The sequence below is a fragment of the Schistocerca cancellata genome, chromosome 2 (assembly GCF_023864275.1).
Source record: "Schistocerca cancellata isolate TAMUIC-IGC-003103 chromosome 2, iqSchCanc2.1, whole genome shotgun sequence".
NCBI lineage: Eukaryota > Metazoa > Arthropoda > Insecta > Orthoptera > Acrididae > Schistocerca > Schistocerca cancellata.
The window spans coordinates 395,710,091-395,732,900 of NC_064627.1; the positions used below are offsets into that span (position 1 = coordinate 395,710,091).

At 39.2% G+C, this 22,810-nt stretch overlaps 1 protein-coding gene across 1 annotated transcript in view; it reads left to right on the plus strand.

Annotated features, from left to right (window-relative positions):
- The first annotated feature begins 10,303 nt into the window (after positions 1–10,303).
- The window catches only part of LOC126161818 (coiled-coil domain-containing protein 174), a 64,399-nt gene continuing 51,892 nt past the window's right edge, over positions 10,304–22,810 (plus strand). The window contains exons 1-2 of the mRNA XM_049917918.1: positions 10,304–10,606; positions 17,686–17,879. Coding sequence (XP_049773875.1) covers positions 10,568–10,606; positions 17,686–17,879 — 233 coding nt within the window. The 5' untranslated portion in view covers positions 10,304–10,567. The remainder of the gene's footprint in view (positions 10,607–17,685; positions 17,880–22,810) is intronic.

Here is a 22,810-nt window from a genome sequence, read left to right on the forward strand (position 1 = left end):
AAAGCAAGGGGAGAGCAGTGATAATCAATATCTGGGAAAAGACACACAGAAAGAAATAATTCGCCTTACTGGGTTATCTACAACCAAGAACATCTTATTAATGATGAAATCTGCGAAGTATTACAGCATCATTCTGGATTGCACTCCAGGCATTTCAAAAGTTGAGCAGATGACAGTTCGGTGCGCTTCATCCAGGAGACGCGACTCGAAGGGCTATACGATGTCTGACTTCACAAGCATTTCCTGCGTTTTCTTCCAGTGCCCGATTCTTCAAGTTCCACATTGACGCAGGCGTTCTTGGAAGATAAAAAATAATCCATTGTGTAATATGAGAGGTCAAGGGTACGACAATGGGGTGAACATGCAGGGAAAGCATTCTGGTCTCCAGAAAGGAATATTAGAATTGAACAAAAGTGCATTTTGTTTTACAATTTAGCAGTCAATTACTGATCCTTGTTGCAAACGTCTCTTTTATGTCTTCCCAGTATGCTGTTTCCACATTTTCGACACTGAAGAGCTTGTACGATTTCTTCTCGTCCTCTGTTGTGCGTTCGGATGTCTTGAAGATGTACCTGCCTAGCCTGACGCTGACCCCTCTGGGCGATACTAGGTGGAAAAGGCACATCGAAGCATTTACTCCCCCGACGTTTCAAATGGGAGGAGTTTATGACGCGCTTGTTCACATATCAGAGGAATTCGATGGCATGACCGATCACGGGCCATGGCACTTGCCAATTAAATAAAAAATTACACCTTTCTTACTTCCTAGGTAATCTGGTACGACGTACTGCTTCATATGAGTGTAGTCAGTAAGCTCCTCCAAAGCATTGACATAAATGTTTCTGAGGCCATGGAAATGCCAGAAAGTACGAAAGCATATTTTGAGAATTGCAGAACAGAAGGAAAGTTTATGTCTTCCCTGACGGATTGCAAAGAATTGGCGACAGAATTAGGGCTAGAAGATCTAAAGTTATCGCGTATAAATGTTTCCCAGCTACAAAGGAAGAATCTAAGACACCTTAAATATGAAGAAAGGGTTGAGACAATAGAGGATCCAACGAAACGTTTCAAGATTGAATTCTGCTATTATCTTTTAGATATAGTCACCACATCTCTAGACGAGAGGTTCACTCAGCTGAAGTCCCACTGCGATACTTTGAATCTTGTCCACGACATCGGAAAGCTGAGGAATGCACCAACTGATAGCCTTGACAAAATGTGTAAAAAACTCATAGCGGTTTTGCAAGACAATGAGGCAAACGACGTCGGTGCCCTAGAGTTGAGGGAAGAACTTAAAAGTGCTTTCAACGTTGATGAAATTCGGAATAGATCAAACAGAGACTTTGAAGTTTATAGGAAGACATAATTTTTGCTCCAATGTTAACACTGCTCTAAGAATTCTGCTAACACTCTCGGTGACAGCTGCGAGCTGAGAGAGAAGTTTCACAAAGCTAAATTTGATTTAAAAAAACTCGTTTAAACAGTATCTACAGACCACGAGCTTGTAGAGGAATTAAATTAGGCGGATCGTGTGAAAAAGTTTGCGCAAGCGAAAGCCAGGAAGATTCGGTTTGTCTAGGTTTATTTTTTTTTATTTATTTTTTAATGTTCGTTTCTGACCGTGTTGTTTTATTTTATTCAACGCAAAATAAATTGTTAGTGTACACTTTATTGTTCAAAGCAAATTAAAATGTAAATTTTAAATCGCATTGTAATTATATTTTGTTTTTCGCATAATACATTATCGGTACGCGACCGCAGAAAAATGTTCATTTACTGTAACCGTAAATTCACATGGTTTATTAAATTATTTTTTAACTGCTAGATTTGTTTAAATCATATGACTAACTTTTGAAGTTGAATTTCCACACATACCAAAAAACTGACAGATTTTAACATTACACAAACTTTTTTAAAAAGACGGATTTCTGTAATTTTTCAGCTTGCACGGGATGGTGGTTAGGCTTCCGCCGGACGTGTAATGGGATGTACGAGTTCAGGTTGTACACACATTATTCATGGTCATCATTCCATTATACAGCTGATGGTTGTCCATATTCGCAAGTGCGAATACATTTCGTGTGTAGGGGTGTAAAGCGTTTTTGATAAATCTTCAAGGTACCTTTGCCTCGAAAAGACATACTGCCATAACAAGGAAGTTGTTTTTGAAAAAAAACTAAATATAACCAACTCAATATGACGTCATGTTGAGTGCATGCTCGGGTTACTGAACACATCATTTTGATGTATCACTTCAGAGTGAGCACTGAGTGTATGTAACACATCCCATATGGCGTGGCGGTGAAACTTGTATAGGGACTTCCGATAACACAACCTTGGTGTGTTGCTAGGCCATTTGGAGCGCTGCAAGTTTTTCAGTCCATCATCTCCGTTTCTTATTGTGTGATTTAAAGTCTTCCATATTTGTTTTAGTTTCAGTCAAAACAGAAGCTGTTTTCATACTGTTGGTTCCTGATTACGTCTTCCTATGTGTATTGCACTCTTTGAATTGAATTGTGAATATGTTGCTCATATTATGCTTAATTTTTGCACGAATCTTTAATACTGGGTGGAGTAAATGATTCTATACTTGTTTCTGTTGCATGTAAAACATATGCTGATTTCATCGCATAGTGTTCTGTGAATATTTGTTCCTGCCTACGACCCTGTGTGTGAACAGCTCGATTTAAGTATGTTACAAGTATATTGCTCGTATTTTACTTTATATTAATTTAAATCTCTTTTTCGTACTTTCTGGTATTTAATGGAGAGCTCCATGTCAGCAGTTTTTGACAGAAATGGTATTCAACATATTACATTTTGTCACGGAATGAGTGTGTAATTCTGCTTTAAAAGGTGTTGTTCCTTGCCACTGAGTGGCATGCACTTCACAGTAATTTGCAAAGTACGTACATTACATTGGTATAGATGTAGATGAGTTTGCTTTTTGGCATTAGCGGGTAAACAATCTTCCTTGCAAATGCTAAAAATGCAACAGTAGTTACACAAATGTGTTCATACAGTATTAACAGACAGCACACTTTAGCAGACATCGATGTGCTACAATCACAAACCCTCCAACGAAAATTTCAATTCTCAATAAATGCAAGAAAGTACGAAAAACTGACGTGAACACAAATAAAGTGTAATAAAGCAATATGTTAACAATGCATTTAAATCGACTAGTCCCCACACAGATTTGTTAAATATACATGAGTACACAGAACACCATGTGACGAAACCGGCTTCTGATTTGTAAGGAATCATTTATCCTACCCAGTATTACAGATGTGATCAAAAATTAATCACCGTGCTATTCAAAGGGTGTATTACTCACAAGAAGTCGTAATCAGGCACACAATGTTATGAAATTAGGTTCAGTGTTAAGTCATTTAAGATGATTTTTATGTTTTTACCTGTTCTAAAGCATAATTATTTCCATTTTATAGTGGGAACTTTGTTGAGGCAGCGAGATTGGGTTTCACAAATAAATAATTTGAGAGTGAAAAGGCGACTACTATGTCATTTACAAAATTTTACATGACTGTGAACATATACAGGGTGTTACAAAAAGGTACGGCCAAACTTTCAGGAAACATTCCTCACACACAAAGAAAGAAAATATGTTATGTGGACATGTGTCCGGAAACGCTTACTTTCCATGTTAGAGCTCATTTTATTACTTCTCTTCAAATCACATTAATCATGGAATGGAAACACACAGCAACAGAATGTACCAGCGTGACTTCAAACACTTTGTTACAGGAAATGTTCAAAATGTCCTTCGTTAGCGAGGATACATGCATCCACCCTCCATCACATGGAATCCCTGATGCGCTGATGCAGCCCTGCAGAATGGCGTATTGTATCACAGCTGTCCACAATACGAGCACGAAGAGTCTCTACATTTGGTACCGGGGTTGCGTAGACAAGAGCTTTCAAATGCCGCCATAAATGAAAGTCAAGAGAGTTGAGGTCAGGAGAGCGTGGAGGCCACGGAATTGGTCTGCCTCTACCAATCCATCGGTCACCGAATCTTTTGTTGAGAAGCGTACGAACACTTCGACTGAAATGTGCAGGAGCTCCATCATGCATGAGCCACATGTTGTGTCGTACTAGTAAAGGCACATGTTCTAGCAGCACAGGTAGAGTATCCCGTATGAAATCATGATAACGTGCTCCATTGAGCGTAGGTGGAAGAACATGGGGCCCAATCAAGACATCACCAACAATTCCTGCCCAAACGTTCACAGAAAATCTGTGTTGATGACGTGATTGCACAATTGCGTGCGGATTCTCGTCAGCCCACACGTGTTGATTGTGAAAATTTACAATTTGATCACGTTGGAATGAAGCCTCATCCGTAAAGAGAACATTTCCACTGAAATGAGGATTGCCGCATTGTTGGATGAACCATTCACAGAAGTGTACCCGTGGAGGCCAGTCAGCTGCTGACAGTGCCTGCACACTCTGTACATGGTACGGAAACAACTGGTTCTCCCGTAGCACTCTCCATACAATGACATGGTCAACGTTACCTTGTACAGCAGCAACTTCTCTGACGCTGACACTAGGGTTATCGTCAACTGCATGAAGAATTGCCTCGTCCATTGCAGGTGTCCTCGTCTTCTAGGTCTTCCCAAGTCGCGAGTCATAGGCTGGAATGTTCCGTGCTCCCTAAGACGCCGATCAATTGCTTCGAACGTCTTCCTGTCGGGACACCTTCGTTCTGGAAATCTGTCTCGATACAAACGTACCGCGCCACGGCTATTGCCCCGTGCTAATCCATACATCAAATGGGAATCTGCCAACTCCGCATTTGTAAACATTGCACTGGCTGCAAAACCACGTTTGTGATGAACACTAACCTGTTGATGCTACGTACTGATGTGCTTGATGCTAGTACTGTAGAGCAATGAGTCGCATGTCAACACAAGCACTGAAGTGAACATTACCTTCCTTCAATTGGGCCAACTGGCGGTGAATCGAGGAAGTACAGCACATACTGACGAAACTAAGCGTTTCCGGACACATGTCCACGTAACATCTTTTCTTTATTTTTGTTTGAGGAATGTTTCCTGAAAGTTTGGCCGTACCTTTTTGTAACGCCCTGTGTTACTTTACAAGGTCACAAAAAGGTTTCTAAGCAGACACTTTGCCACCAGTCCATGGAGGCCCAGCCATAGAGTATAAATGAAAAATATTGTCATATAATACTCTTTAGGTCAGTTCCAATTGGTCATTATATCAGATCAGAACATTTCACAATGCATTTCAAATAGTGCCATTCAAACAGGCCATCAATGGACTATTGTCTCATATCAAGGTTTCTTGGGAAGAAAATTTTGATGGTGTCGTCATCTCCAGCCACTTTAATGTGACCACCTCTTAAAGGCCAGAATAACCTTCTTATGCAGCTTGGACTGCTGTGAGATGTGCAGTAAAAGAGTTAGTATGGTTTTGGGAGGCACCAACAGCAATGTCGAGCCATGCTGACTCCAGTGCTATGGCAAGCTGCGCTAGATTTCTCGGTTGAGGACCCGTGGTGTGAATAGCTTGATCATGGTGGTCCCACAGATTCTCAGTTAGGATAAAATCCAGGGATTTTGGTGGCCAGAGGAGTGTGGTAAACTCATCCTGGTGTGCTCTGAACTACACATGTACACTGTGACCTATGTGACACCTTCCATTGTCCTGTTTGTAGATGCCATCGTGCCAAGGATGTTGGACATAGCCCTCAAAGATAGATGCATGCTTGTGTTGGTCCATTGTGCTTTCAAGAATGACGAGATCACATAGGGAATCCCAAAATAAGACTCCCCAGACTATAATGCTCCTTCCTTGTTTGCTTTCAGAAGTTTCACACCGCACATTCCAGCAGCTATCGTTCCTATGGAGGATAATGCTTGATTCATCTGAAAAGCTTTTCTTGCTTACTGACAGCAGTCAGAATGGGTGCATGAACATGAACAACACGCACACGAATTCCTGAGGGAGCACTTGAACCTGCAGCGGGAGGGGCTGCGAAATCTGTGCCATGGTGCCTCTAACTGCATGGCCACTCCGCATGGTGTGTACTTTAACCATGATGCACATGAACAGTGCACAATCTTAGCTGTTTCGAAAATACTTCCATCCTTCCGCATTATGACAATGATTGCACTCTTCCCATATCCCAGAAACATACTTTATATATCTTTCTATTGCTAGTGCTGACACCGGTAATCAATGAGTGGTTATTGAATGTTGATGTTGAACACAGGCAGTACTTACATTAATGTGACTGGACTGTTTAGTAGTGGAGACTGTAGTAGTGGACACAGTCATTTTAGATTGTGGTAGCAGATTTAATGGTTTTGTGTCTTCTTCCTCTTTATTTTATTGTTATGTTTTGTTTTTTGGTAAATTGCAAATGTCACATGATGACTTGGATATTTTACCATTGAGTGTTCTTCCTCAAGCGAGGTCAGATATGTGAAAGCAAAAACTGTTTAGGTTTTACAGTAACAGAGCAGAGCTGACACCCACACTGTATATAAATAAGAACATACGTTGATGAGGCAGTTTTCATTAAAAAAACATTTTAAATGAAAAATTCAGTTCTATTCATTCCCTTATAAATATTATTTGATGTGTTTGTATGCAAATAGTTTTCGCCTCTCAGAGCTTTACCATACAAAATTCATGATGAACATATGTAATGAAGTTTGCTTTGTCCACTAATAAACTTTATCATTGTTAGTTCCTCAGTTCTGCTAATATGATCTGATTTTTTGTATCAGCATGGTAGCTCATAACCTCATTTGTACTGTTCCATACTAGGCTAAGCTACTTATCTGTTCCATCCAAAAGAACAGAAACTGCACATTAATAAAATTAATTCACCTTGGTGGGCAATGAATCCACAACTTTCAGAACAGATGCATAATATCGTTCTTCCTCCAAGCTGGAATCTAAAATTAGCAAGCATGGAGAACATGGATGGAGACTGCAGATAGATGGCACTCAATAGGAATGTGAGATGGCAAGGGAGCATCATGCCGAGATAGTCCATGCATTTGCAATAAACACTGTGTCCAGATGACACAAGATTAAAACAATTGTCTTGTAAGCAGGGGACTCTGGGTTCGAGTCCCAGTCTGGCACACATTTTCACTCATCACCACCAATTCGACACAAAATCCTGATGCAGCTGATATCATCAGTTCCTGCTCTTTCCTTTCCTTTCTCCCCCTCCACCTTCAATTTACATGCTGGCTTGTATTTCACAAAGCAAAAATATGGATTTTTTAGCCTTGTTTTCCCCACATTCAATGTTTACTGTCAGTCCACTATGAGCGCAATGGTCGTTCTCCATTTCCATATAGGTGTGTCCACACTATGCTTCTGTTCAACTTTGCACATATGCTTATACAAGAATGGAAAGAATATGAGCTATAGCAATATACCCACTGCAATGTCTGGGATCCAACCAAGCGACCAATGAAAAATCAGAATTGGAACACTAATCAAAAGCACTATGCTTCATCCTTGTGCAGGTTTATATTAGTAAATATCGTTTTTGATGTATTGAAGTTTTATCACAAGTCCGTCAACCCTGGTGCAATTCCTTATAATTAAACGTCAGTTAATGATGTATTGGTAGTAAAAGTCTTCAGGAGAAGCAAAGATGAATAATAGTAATATTGCCTACTTGACGTACAGTACATAGCGTTGCTGTGTGGTTAGAGACGCCAAATTAAGGAGCTGAAGGATGTTAGTTCATGTTGTGTTGACGTAAATATTTTTTTCATCGTCAACTTTGTAACAGATTCTCATATCAGAAGTCACATTTGTATTCGCCCTTATGCGAAGCTAACATACCAAATTTGGTGGTTTTCGTATTTATACCTGCGCATTATGAAAACACGAAGTTTTAGTGATACACTACAATAATATCTCTTTAAAATCGCGTAATTTTTAACACCATTTGTTTTGCTAACTAGAGACATTTTAGTGATAGTTTTGCATTTCAGTAACTCCTGTATATGAGATGTCTGCAGTGTTATATGCGAAGCATTCCAAGGATTTTGTTGAAGTACACGTAAGGAAGATAATGGTAATAAAATATCATGAATGAATTGTGAAATATACAGTAAATATGACCTGTCACGTAGATTATAAGGTATCTGGTCCCTTATATGATGTATTAAGATGTGAATAAGCTGCCTTTTTTCATAGAATACTCTTCAGTTGACTAATGTGACTGTGTTTATCGGAGGGGGACGAAGCCTCGTACGAAGTTTTAAAAAAATGGCTCTGAGCACTATGGGACTTAACTTCTAAGGTCATCAGTCCCCTAGAACTTAGAACTACTTAAACCTAACTAACCTAAGGACATCACACACATCCATGCCCGAGGCAGGATTCGAACCTGCGACCGTAGCGGTCACGCGGTTCCAGACTGTAGCGCCTTTAACCACGAAGTTTTATTTCCTCTTTAATATTGCTTTACAGTGTGTTGACCACATGCCCCTCAACATCTATATCCAGTGACGGCTATCGGCTGAGGGTGACTCTGCGGTCGGTCGGTACCATTGGGCCTTCCAAGGCCTCTTCGGGCGAAGTTTTTTTTTTTGGTAATATTGCTTATATTGGTATTATTATTCTAGATTACGTTGAATATATTGCGCAGGATCGTTTTAACTGGCCTAGATAAAAGGGATGGCTTACACTGCGGTGTATAATTCGTCGTCGTTGGTCACAAGCTGCAGAAATTTATGTAAAACAATGCAGTGTTGGCTGGAAAAGCTCTATCAACCAGCGATATTGTTTAACTTTACTGTGCGTAATGTATTGAATGTCATATTAGGCATAATATTTCAGCCACTTAACACTGATTATGCAAGCTGAGTTTGAATTTACTCTGAGCGCTACTTTCTATGCACCGAAATATTTTACATCCTTAAAAATCAATAGTAAAGTTCACGTAATATGTCTGTGCTCAGATCGACAGTTTGGTACTATGTCGACCAAAAGTGACCTTAATCAATTTTTAGAGATGTAGAATTTACGACTCTTTATCACTGATTACTTTGTAAGGAATTCCGTTTTTTATCACTTTTGAACTCACTGGGCTTAAAGAAATCACTGGTTCAGCGCACTGTTCTTCACAGACACCCACACATAAAAAATTCAAATGGCTCTGAGCACTATGGGATTCAACTGCTGAGGTCATTAGTCCCCTAGAACTTAGAACTAGTTAAACCTAACTAACCTAAGGAAATCACAAACATCCATGCCCGAGGCAGAATTCGAACCTGCGACCGTAGCGGTCTTGCGGTTCCAGACTGCAGCGCCTTTAACCGCACGGCCACTTTGGCCGGCCCGCACATAAAAACTAAGAAAAATTCAGTTTCGTAAAACATGAGATATGTGTAACAAAATATTTTTCAAAAACAGTCCAGTAATAAGAAAGGACTTCAGTATCTTCTATGAACTTTGTTTTCACGTTAATTCTCAGTATCATCTTACAATCTAAAGGTTTGAGACGCTCGGAAAAAAAAGCACACACACATTTTCATGTAAGTAACTCTTGACTTTGTCACTCACGAAAAACTTCCACAATACCAGATATCTTTCTCTTTTTTTTTTTAACGATATAACCGGTCGTTTTTATTTTCTCGCACAACAGAGCTATCTCACGAATGTTGTACATGTTAACAGTTTGAGCCTCAATTCATCCTAATTCATCAACAATGAATACAAAAGTCCAAGACACTGCTGGAGCAATGTTCTCACCGGTGACAACCGCGACTCTATCTGCTGAAGCGACCCGCACCGCGAGACTCTGCTTCGGGGCGAACACCTTTTGTAAATCCTCCACGGATCACGTGGAACAAACAGGCAAACAAAAAGAACAAATTTTAAGTAAATGCATTTAAGAAACATTTATTCACACTATTGAGTGAGTCAGCAGTTTTCTGCATGTCATTCTTTCTTTTTTTTAATCCTTCGGCATTTTTGTGTGTATCTCTTGGATCACAGAAGTACGTATGATATCTATATCTTTTATGAGCAACATTACATGCTTTTCAGCCCATTCCATCGCTCGCGCTACACTTGTCAGCTGCAACAAAAGTAGGCAAGATAGCAGGTATAGTCTTGCTGTACCGCTAGCGCCGCAGCCGAAAGAAGGTAAACTTCCATAAATGTTTCCATGGAGGTAATCTGTTCTTACCTCCATGAATGTTTCGCTCAGAAATGCTACTCTCTGGCGAAATTATCTCTTTGGCGTCGACTTCGTCGAGTTGCGAGAGAGTGTATCTTTGGCGTGATTGTTGTATGTAAACAAAAACAAACGTGTGTTGTGTGTGTCAGGCTTTACAGGATCTCAGAACACTAGTGTTATATGTAATTTTCTACAGAAATACAACGATGTAGTTCATCGTATTGCAAAATCTTACCTCGAAAGTTACAAACTGGTGTAATGATTGGAACATGTATTTGTCAGAAGATAGTGTCTTGTGAACGCTTGAATAGTGATTGTCTCTTTGCCTTGAAAGTGACGTAGAGGTAGCTTCTTGCGATGGATGGAAGCAGGAAAATTGAGGTGAAACAGTCAGCTGTAAGTATAAAATTTCGATATTGATATTTATGCATAAATCACATCTTACGCAAAAGAATGTCAAACGATAAATTATTGTTCATGTGGTTGGTTTTTAAATAATGAGATCGAGGAAAAATTACTGTGTGACATATCTCATTGTCATTGGGTATTAGCATTTAGATCTCACGTTGAAACCTATGAAAGAGCATTGGCACCATCATACAAAACGGTTGGCAGAGATCTCCTGCCTGGAAGTGGACAACGCTTCAAGAAGCCGTTATAATTTATTTACTTCCTGGTATTGACGCCTGCCCTGGTGCCTAGATACAGGACGCGCCACATTCATTATTAATATTTTTAGTTGGTTGTTCATATTTTGTTTAACAAGATGAGGATACTATCAATCTGTGTTGTGTTAACGTGTTAGTGAACTACAGCTATTTGTTTTATGATGTTATTACTACTTTTCAGGCATTGCAGGTAAGCTACAGCAACCTTTCCCTAAGATAGGTGCGAAAACCTAAATGAATTATGTGTGTTCATTCATATCATTCTGTTCCAGTCACACATTGTACTCCATGGATCCCATGGGCAGTGGCCCCAAGGACTTGGAAAGAAGTCAAATATATACATTTAGTTTAATTTAAGTGCAGTGGAGTGAGGTCAAGCGAATTTTGTGATGCCAGTGGTTTTGGTTTTTACATTTCTTTATTTTATTGATTGCTGATAATTTTGTGCCCTTGATTTTTGAGTTAGTATTTGTGTTGGAATGTGTTGTTAATTTATAGTTTCATGTTTAGTTTGCCCCCTCCAAAAACACCCTGCTTCCCACGCTCCTCCTGTTAGTTACATTTTGTTGCTGGAGTTAAATATTTTGTGTGTTATTTATATTTGTGTGTGGTTGTATTGAGCTGATGGAGGTAGGGAGGGTAAAGGAAATGATGTAAAGATGGGGTAGTGGGAAAGAGGTGGGTCTTTGGACAGGTGACTCCGTTACGACACTATGAGATGAAAGAAGCACAGAGGGAAGAGCAAAAAGAAATATAGAAAGAGGGAGAAGGCGGGGTGGGAGAAAGGAGAGGAAAGTGGAGATTGTGCAATGTCGCCTTCATGTCTTGATAATTTTGACATTTTATTACTTCAGATACTTAGTTAATGTTAGTAATTTATTCACCCAAGAATAATTTTACAATGATATAAGTTTTGTTGACTTAAGACATAACGACGTGAGCTACATATTCAGACATGTGAGTATTTAAATTTGTTTAATAAGAATAAGACTGATGGTCAGCTACGGTCTTTATGAAGGAACCATCCTGAAATTTGGTTGAAATCATACAGGAGAACATAAATGAGGATAGCTGGACAGTAGGCTACAGGAGCTTCCAGCCTGCCAAATCCGAGACCAGTCAGGCATTCCATGAGTAATGGAGCCTATGAGTGAAATATGAAACTCTATTGCTCCAGACTGCACTGTGTAAAGTACATTTTGGCAGAAATTGTTTATAATGAAAAAAATGTTGTGGCAGGTGGGAAAATTTATACCAGATAAGTAATGTAAAACATAACCCCTAAGGCATAACATATAGAATTATTTAAGTGAAGAAAATGGAGGACAATGCAAGATCAAAATAGTATCATCATGTCTGAAATCAGAGGAGGCAAAGTGAATATTTGAAAAAGGACAGAGAAAGAAACAAAACAACAAGAATTAAAGAAAAACAGACTCTGTTAAAGAACAAGTAAACTTTGAAAAGGGAAAGGGAGAAAGAAAGGCTAGGAAAACATAAAAGTTCACTTGAAAGACTACCTCACCTGATTTATGCTTAGGATCCTGTAAGTATCCTCAGAGCCTGAGGAAGGCTGTGAAAATGATAGAATCAATTACCAATAAGTCCTACAAAAAAGAGAGTAATTCTGAAAAAAGTATTCCATAATCACGTGCCAGAATTAGCAAATAAACTGTTTTCAGAACCAGTTGTCAAAGAAATTGAACATGAGAAGCCCAGGATCACTGAAGAAATAAAGCAGATGATTTGTGATATTTATCTTAAAAATAATATTGGTGTACAGTCATCAGGAAAACAAGATAAAGTCTGTAATGAACTTTGAAACAGGGAAATGTGGGTTTCGCCAGAAGATGTAGGCTATGGTATATGCTGGTAACTGTTAAAGAGGCATATGGCATCTTTAAACAAGAATTAGGAATTGGCATGAAGAGGTCTCTCCTTTAGCAGCTTCGTTCCAAGTATGCACTGCCTGTTTCAGATACTCCATGTAATGTGTGAGTTTTCCGATATCACGCTAACTTTATTTATCTGCTAGAGGCTGTAAATATTGTGTGCATAAATTTTCCTAGTTGGGGAAGACTTGCTTCCTCTTGGTTGTTGTGACATGGAGAAAGAGTCCTGTTTGTTAGGAGGACATTGTGGTAATTTTGATAACATCTCGGATCTTTATCAGTTTCTCCCTGAAGATGTTGACACAACTCAGTCTGTGCAATGGAAGTAGTGAAAGGGGGGAAATAAACAGCCAGTAATTTCAAAAGAAAGTGGTCCTGTGCATGAAATGATTTCTGAAATTTAAGATCAGTTTCCAGTATTCAAGAAACACTTTAAAAAATCCAAGCTGCAGAATTCAAGAAGATAAAGCTGAATACCAGTGCAACAGAATGTTTTCTTCAGATAGATTTTGCAGAAAAATGCTTGTTGTTTTCCCAGGATGAAATACAATCAGCACATCGATGTTACAAACAAGTGATTATCTTCACTGCGCGTCTTCAGACTGATGTAGGAGTACAATCTTTTGCAATAATTAGTGAATTATATTGCACATGACAAGTATGTGCTCTCGACCTTCTTGCACAATACAATACATGAGCTGAAAGAAAAACTGCATGAACTAAAAATAGTCTTTGTCTCCTCTGATGAAGCAGTGTAAAAATAAATTTATCATGAGCTTATTATGTTATTCAAAGCAAGACTTTCGTGCATAGCTCCACTGGTCCTTTTCTCCAACATTCCATCAAAAGGAGAAGTTCATGGGAGTGTTAAAAGAAAGGTTTGGACATGTATAAAGTCTCGTCTGTACACAGTGTCTAATCCACAGGAATTCCTTGACTGTGCAAAAGAAGAAATAAAAGATATCTCAGTTCTTTTGACTAATACAGAATAAGTACTTGAAAATGATCAGATTCCATGTAAGCAGTGGCTGACAATGTCAGATGTGTCCAGAATTAAGTCCAGCAACCTTTTCAGACTGTCTAACATGCATCATTTAGTGATTGCAGAAACAATTGTGCAGTACACAGAAATAGATGAAATCAAAAAAGAGACAAAGAATACATGAAATTTACTCTGTAGATGAGTGAGATGAATTAGGCTGTGATATTCCTGAGCTTCAAAAGAGCAGTGACGTTAATGACTTTGTGCAAGTTTTTTCAGACTGTGAACCTTGGAAATTGATTACTGTGACATATTAAGGAAAAAAATATCCTGATAAAGTGATTAGAATGATTACTGCAAATAAATTTGACATGTGAGTGATGGTAGAGGCATGTGCACCAGTCCTTTGCAAGTGGCCTCAGCCTATGGATTGTATATCTTATAACAAAGGTGAATTGTGGAAAGTTATTTTTTCTCCTGTTCAACATCTACATGTATACTCTGCAAACCACTGTGAAGTGCATGGCAGTGGGTATACCCCCGTGTACCAGTTATTAGGGTTTCTTCCCATTCCATCCACGTGAGTGTGGGAAGAATGATTCTCTCTCTCTCTCTCTCTCTCTCTCTCTCTCTCTCTCTCTCTCTGTGTGTGTGTTGTGTGTGTGGGGGGGGGGGGGGGGGGGAGCGTAGGCATGCCATAATTAATCTAATCTTGTCCTCACAGTACCTTATATCTGATAAGTAGGGGTTGTAGTACATTCTCAGAATTATCATTTAAAGCTAGTTCTTGAAAGTTTGTAAGTAGAGTCTGCCGGTTCTGTTTCTTCAGCATCTCTGTGACAATCTCCCACAGGTCAAACATATATGTGACCATTTGTGCTTCTCTTCTCTGTATACATTCAGTATCCCCTATTAATCCTATTTGGTACAGGTCATACACACTTGAGCAGTATTCAGAATGGTCACAAGAGTAATTTGTACACAATCTCCTTTGCATACTGATTGCATTTTACCAATATTCTACCAATAAACTGAAATCTACCACCTACTTTGCTCACAACCAAGCCTCTGTGGTCATTCCATTTCATATCCCTCCAAAGTGTTACACCCATTTATTTGTAGAACTTGGCTGATTCCACCTGTGATTGATTGATGTAATATAGGATACTATTGTCTTTTCATTTTGTGAAGTGCACAATTTTACCTTTCTGAACATTTAAAACAAGTTGCCAATCTTTGCACCACTGTAAAATATTGTCAAGATCTAACTGAATATATATGCAGCTTCTTTCAGACAGTACTCCACTATAGAGAACTGCGTCATCAGCAAAAATTCTGAGGTTATTATTAATATTGTCCACAAGGTCATTAATATACTACATGAACAACAAGGGCCCCAATGCACTTCCATGGTGCATACCTAAAGTTACTCCTGTGTAGAGTTGCTCCTGGTGAGCAGGGCTAGGGGCAAATGGCAGGAGCTGTCCACTCTGGCTGAAGGCTGGAATGCAAGATCACACATGTGACTCCTCTCCCACAAACCCTATTGGTCAACATGGTAGTGTGGTCAGCAAGGTGCTGAAGGCATCCTGTGTCAGCAGTTTGTAATGGAAAGAACTGCTTGTATCCCGAAGGATAGGCATGGCATCAGTGGCATTATACTGGGGCATTACTAGTGGAAAAATGTGATTCCTCCCTGGATCGGGGAGACTGGCAGCTGCTGACTATATGACAGATGTAAGGTTGATGTTGGTGGTGCCACAGAAGTTCCTGGGCAGATGTCATGGGACACTTCATGGAACTGTGGCAGATGGAGATCATCCCACAGATCCAGGATGGGTAGCATCTGAGCTCGTGGGCTCACATCACAGTACCCTCCTGGAAAGGAGAGGCCTTGGCAAAGACGTGCAGCGGCAGCGGATGCGAAATGTCCAAGAGGGTGAAGTGATGGGAGACCATGTAGCCATTCCAATGGGCTGCAGCCTTGAATTGTGGTGGCTCTTCGTACTAGGACACTACAGTGTGCATTGGGTGTGGTGTTGGAAATCATTTCCTTGCAGGTAGCGGCTGCAACACAATCTTCTACTTCTTCGAATCAATTGGCTGAGAGGTTGAAACGCAAGTCTGTTACTGGCAGTTGTCTGAAAGAACACTTGTGCTAGTCCTTTTTTCATTTTAGTAATTAAAAACCCAAAAGTATGATAAGACATTATCCCAATAACATTGTCCAGCTACCCCAACAAAGTTTACTGGCTGTGTGACTTTGTTGTATGTAAAACTGCAATTTCCCTAGGAAGAGCTTATGATGGTATCCATAATTCCACAACTTTGTCTTGGCTGCCTGCAAAGCTGACAGAAACACCTGTCTCCAAAAGTAACTTCACAGAGTTTTTTACAGCATTTTCTGAGGTTTTGTCCTGAGAAGCCTGTACTTCTGTAGATTTATCACACACTTACCACTCTTCCATAATTACGACTGCTAAAGTGTAACTCTTACAAGTGTTCATTTGTGCTGCACCTGTGGCATGTTGCATGCCAATGGGAGAAGTGCTATGTGTAAAAAATGCGCACTCTTGTGTAATTACAAAATCATTCAAGCTTCAGTTTTTGTGCATCTCATGTCCTGAGTTTTCACAACTTTTGTAAAAAGATGATCTAGTCACACTACAAGAGTTTGTTTGCAACGATAGACACACATGCGCACATGCACGAACACACACACACACACACACACACACACACACACACACACTGTGTCATAAGTCCAAATTCCAAGCAAAGTCCAGTCCAGTCCATACCAACACTCTGTCTGCCATGGTGTCCACCTGAATAACACTGTAGCCAAAGCAATTAGGTTCTCCATGCTCACTCTACTGTTCACATCAGCACACACACGAAAGAGGAACAGACTGGTCCTGTGCTGACTTATATGCCAGGATCAGTCAGAGGATATGCCCGTAGATCAGTGCCATCTGAATAGCGGCACCACAATGGTTGATAGTAATGTTGAACCAGTTACTTACTTTCCATGGTAACAACATGTGATGATGCCACAGTGCTGAAAATTGGAGGCATTTGAGTAACAGGTTCAAAATAACATCACTGCTTTCACAATGGAGAAACCTTTCTGGTGTTGAATTTCTATCTCCTTTCATTTCTGTCACCTTCTCCCTTTGCAGGTATTGTATTCAAAGGACTGTAGATGCTGCACACAACACTGTACATATACTTTGTTTTTGTCTTAGTATGAATGAATGCTTCTGCTGTGTTTAAAGGTCTTGCTTTATTTGTGATTGTTTTTGGTGCTATAATGCACCATCTTCAGCCCCCTGAGTACAGTAAACACATTTTTGTCATGTTTGTACAGAATACAGTAAATCTAACTCATTGTAGGGCCAAAATCAATAGCAGATAAAGCAACTCCTTTAGGTGCAGCTGAAGGATTCATTCATGCTCATATGAAAACATAGTAATAACTGGCATCCCCTGGTCTGCCTGAAGGTGAATATACAAATACTGTAAATATGCTGTCACTCCCTGTACACGGCTAACTCATATGGGTTCATCAATTGCTGCATCTAATGAGGTGTTCATGTTGATGGGTAGTGGCCAATATTCAAAACTTGTGCTGAAGAGTCTAGACACTTAAAACTTTAAAAATTTATATATGAACTTGGTGTATGTTTAGTGTTTAAGAAAGTTTGTTGTAATGAATACAGTTGTTGTGTAGATGAGTCATTAATTTTTAGTGGTTTTTTTTTTTCAAATCTAAATAGCAAACTGACAATCCTTTTTCAATCTTTTTCTTTTTCCTCCAGGATATGCTCTATGTACAATAACAGCAAAGTTGTTTCAACAGTCATTCAGACAGTTATGTTCTTCCATAGTTTTTAAAGAAAAATGTTTTATATGTATGTTTTTAATTTCTTGCAGTTGAGCAGCCTGAAATCGGAGCTCATAAGAAAGAAAGAAGAATGCTTACTAACAAAAGCAGAACAAGTACACGTCCCAAGAAAGAAACTGAAGTCATTGAACAAACCACAAAAAAGTGATGAGACTGTTTCAGAAAAATCATTTATCAAAGATGTTGAAGAAACTGATGATACAGAGCTGCTAATAAAATCTCGGTACTTTTGAATATTTTATGCCACATAAAACTTTTAAATTTTCATAATGCATTTTCCATCCACATCTCTCTTCTTTTATTTTTTGAGAATATTTGTCTCGTATCATGTAATTTTTTTGTAGCAATTATGTGCAAGGAGGACTGTTAAAGTCACATTGGCGCATAGTTGTCAGCACTTGTGTTCATTGTTGTGATGGCATCTGATTTGTTTTTCCCCTCAATAAGCGAATTAGGTACCGGCCATGTAATGCTTTCTTAATTATTGCAATGATTTATGGTACTGAATGGATAAAATCAGTTTTGAAGGCTCCATCAAATATCATGAAGTTATGAAGCTATAGCTATTAAAGAATTTTTGTGGAAACAATAGTTTAAGAAAATATACTTTAAAAGAAAAAGAAATGTGTTGGTAATTGTGAAATATTGGAGCCACAAAACGATTATTTGACAGGAAAAGCATTAGAGACAGAGATCTCATTTGTATGGAATATCAATGATTTATCCTTCTACCTCTTTATTTTGCACCATTATAATAAATTTGTTTCACTTTTATAAACGAGATATTAGTTTTGATTCTGCCTTGAGAAATTCATTATAGAATCAGCATTAAGAGTACTTTATCAGCAGGCAAATTTGTATTGATCCCCAGTTATGAGATTAAGGAGCACTCTGGCATTGTATGACTTGTGACTGCTTCGAGCAAACCTCTGCTGAAGTATAGCACAGTTCTCAAGTAAATGAGGTACAGCATGCTGACTCTTGCCTGTATCTTGCCACATGAAGTTTAGCTAAGTAGACAGTAACAGGGATCTCAGGAAACAAACAGCAATAAGTTGCGGAACTTTAGAATCTGAATAGAAAAGTTATCTGGGTTTGATACTTCTTTTAGTAGTTCCAATGTACACTTGACTGCATGTGCAAGGCATTTTATATTGTACGTGGTCCAATCACATTAATGCGACCACCACCGATGTTAGATGTCGACTTGCAATAACTTCTCACAGACAGTAGGTGGCAGCACTTGCAGTGGAGGGTATATAAAGCATGTTGGGGGATGCAGGAAACAGTGCAGTTGTTGTCATAGTGTGGAAATGCAGCAAATTATCTGATGTCCAAATGGACATGATCATTTTCTTTTGGGTCAAGGGTGGAAGCATACTTTCAAGTAATTCAGAAACGACTGTTTGTAAACTGTTCACGTGCCACTGTGGTTGAAATTTACCGTGCATGGAAAAATGGTGCTATCCAAAACCGGTGCCAAGGCAACTGTGGTGCACTACAGGCCGTGGAAGACAGGGACAGACAGTGGCTATGGAGATGTGTGCAGATGTGCAACCGATGAACAACTGACTGCTAAGATAACGCTTGGGATTACCAACAGCATGTGTTCAACAACCATTCAGCGAACATTGCTACATATTTGTCTATGCAGCAGGCTTCTGGTTCAGACACCCATTCTGACTGCTGTTCATCAACAATGAAGGCTAGAATTTGTGTCAGTACCGCAGACGGACATCCACTGAGTCGCGACAAGTGACCTTTTCAGGTGAATCACGTTTTAGAGTCCACCGAACAGCTGGGCCTTGCTGTGTACAATGTGAAACATCGTAAAGCAAACACCCTGCAACAATTGAAGGAGCATTATGAGCTGAGGAATGTTTTCGTGAGATTCCCTGGGTGTTCTCGTCATTCTGGAAGGCACAATCGATCAACCCAAGTAATACTTGCCTCTGTGTTTGGGTACCACACCACATCCACCTCTACATGCAGTTTGTTTTTCTACAAGCAGGAAAATGCAACATGACATACAGCTTGCAATGTACGTATGGGGTTTGAAGAACATGGGGGGGATGAGTTTTCCACACTCCCGTGGCCACCAAACTTCCCAGATTAAAACCCAGTGGAGAATCTGTGGGACCACGGTGATCTGCTATTCATACTGTGGATCCTCAACCTAGAAACCTAATGCAGCTGGTCACAGTGCTGGAGTTGACATGGATCCACTTCCCTGTTGCTATCTTCCAGAACCTCATTGACTCTCTTCTTGCACGTCTCACAGTGGTCTGTGCTGCAAAAAATGGTTATTCAGGCATTTGACAGGTAACCCACATTAATGTGACTAGATAGTGTATATGAAGTGATCCTGATAACACGCATAGATTGCCAGTACAAAATCATGCACTGGTGCAAAGGACTACCATTGATTTGATTTCAATTTTTATTTCATCCCAGTTAATTGCATCACGCACAGAATGTATACTTGCGAAGTAGGGTGAGACAGTAGGTCACGTGATGTTTTAATTTGCAGCGTATGTATTACAATTTACAACAATAATTTTAAGTATGGTGCTTATCGGTATTATGTACATTTTTATGTAGGTGTTAATGTCATAGTCTGGAACTGCACGACCACTGCGGTTGCAGGTTCGAATCCTGCCTCGGGCATGGGTGTGTGTGATGTCCTTAGTGTTGTGGTTGGCAGGAGAGCCAACACCGTGTTACTAGAGGAGGCCGAAAGGCACGCGTTTTAGCTCACGCAGGATGGCGTGAGGTCTGGAACAGGACAAGGAAATTAGAATTTAGAAAAACGGACGTAGCTGGTGGAATACTTAACTTTAATCCATTAATGATGAACGTCGGTTTTGACGGTACATGATTCACAATATCAATAGTAACTGATAATGGCACCTTGCTAGGTCGTAGCAAATGACATAGCTGAAGGCTATGCTAAACTATCGTCTCGCAAATGAGAACGTAAGTAGGCAGTGAACCATCGCTAGCAAAGTCAGCTATACAACTGGGGCGAGTGCTAGGAAGTCTCTCTAGACCTGCCGTGTGGCAGCCTTCGGTCTGCAATCACTGATAGTGGCGACACGCGGGTCCGACGTATACTAACGGACCGCGGCCGATTTAAAGGCTACCACCTTGCAAGTGTGGTGTCGGGCGGTGACACCACATGTAGGTTAGTTAGGTTTAAGTAGTTCTAAGTTCTAGGGGACTGATGACCTCAGAAGTTAAGTCCCATAGTGCTCAGAGCCATTTGAACCATTTTGTTAATGTCATATGCTTATTTGTCATGTGCTTATTTGTTGAATCACTTTTATATGGGTAACTTCAGAGCATATAACTTTTTAATTCATCTAGTTATATTATCATCTAGATCGTAAAATTTTGTGTTAGTAAATAGTTCTTGGGCAGCTTTTGTAGTTGTCTTCTCAACTACTCAGTAGACAGTTTATTAGTTGAACACGTGAGTATTGAAGAATGTATGTGTGATATCTTTCTTTTGTGGTCTTCTTGTGCCATAAGAAAGAACAGTATCTTTTATTAATGAAACTATTGTTTTTTTTCTGTGTTCTGTCAATTTTTATTTAATTTTAGAAGAGATCTCTGGATGATCCATATTTCATATTTATTTATTCTGAATGAATACCATCTGTTTTCAGTGCATTTTTGTATTACTGCTACTGATGTTTCCCGTACTGTAAGTAAAAAGTAGTTCAGTAACTACATAATATTCTGTCCTGTGTGTTATCGTTTCACATTTGGTTGCTTTTTAAACACCAGCAAATTGTAATATATGTGACTAGCCTCTTTTTGTAAGAAATTACTCTATGAATGGTGTACCATTTATATTGGTTTCAAGTTTATTGTAGTCACAGTAAAAGACTAAAGTTCTGAAAAGTAATATGCAATCAGTAAATCTTGAACTGAAACATGCAATTCTTCTCCACTAACTCAAAACTAATATTACCACTGTCTCCTCTTATTGGAGCTGTAGTAGCTTTTACATCCTTCTCCATCTTACTCATGTTTTCCTTATTTCTTGTCTATGTCTTTCTTCTGACAAATTAATTTTTGAAAATTCAAAAAATAATTTGTTTTTTAATTTTTGTATTCATCAGTCCCTTTTGACTTAAATAAATTTTGGTATTAACTAAACATGGTGTCTGTAAAACGTTTCGTACATAAACTTATCAAAAAGGTGATTATTATTATTATTATTATTATTATTATTATTATTATTATTATTATTTGGTGCAGTAACACTATTTAAATTAAATTACAAAAAGCTTGAAGACTGCCAATGACAACTATGTAGGGTACAAAACCATATATTTTGAAGTTGCTTTTCCAGTTACGAGGGTCATTCAATAATTAAAGAGAGAAATTGGTCTGGAGAAAAAAAGAGTTTATTTTTACAGAATAGTATTTTATCTACTTTTCAACATAATCCCCTTGAACATTTATGCACTTCTTCCAATGGTCTACAAGCTTTTTTATTTTGGCTGCAAAGAACTCTTTACCTTTATGTTTGAACCAATTCCCCACAAACTTTTTCCCGTCCTCTTTGTTCTGGAATTTCTTCCCACATAATGCCTCCTTCAGTGCACCAAACTAATGGAAATCACTAGGTGCTAAATCAGGACTGCAAGGGGGATGAGGCAGTACTTCCCAGCCCATTTTGTCGATGGTTTCATGGGTTAGTTGAGCAATATGAGGACATACATTGTCTTGCTAGAGAATCACACCTCTCCTTTGAGATCCACGACATCTCTCTCTCATGGCTGACTTCACTGTGGACTTCACTGTGTTTAAAAGCACATCCAAGTAGTATTGGCTGTTCATTGTATGCTGCTCTTTGAGATAATCACAAAAAACTTGACCTTCAGCATCCCAAAACACCGTCAAAATGGCTTTTCCTGCTGATGCTTGGGTTTTGAATTTTTTCTTGACAGGTGAGTTGGTGTGCTTCCACTCCATGCTCTGTCGTTTTGATTCTGGCTCATAATAGTGAACCAAAGTTTCATCACAAGTTAAAATTTTGCTGACGAAGTGCTCACCTTCTCTTTTATAACTAGACTTTATCTTCAGGAGAATTGTAGTACTGCCAACTGATAGACACACTATCCTAGCTTCTGGAACTTCTAG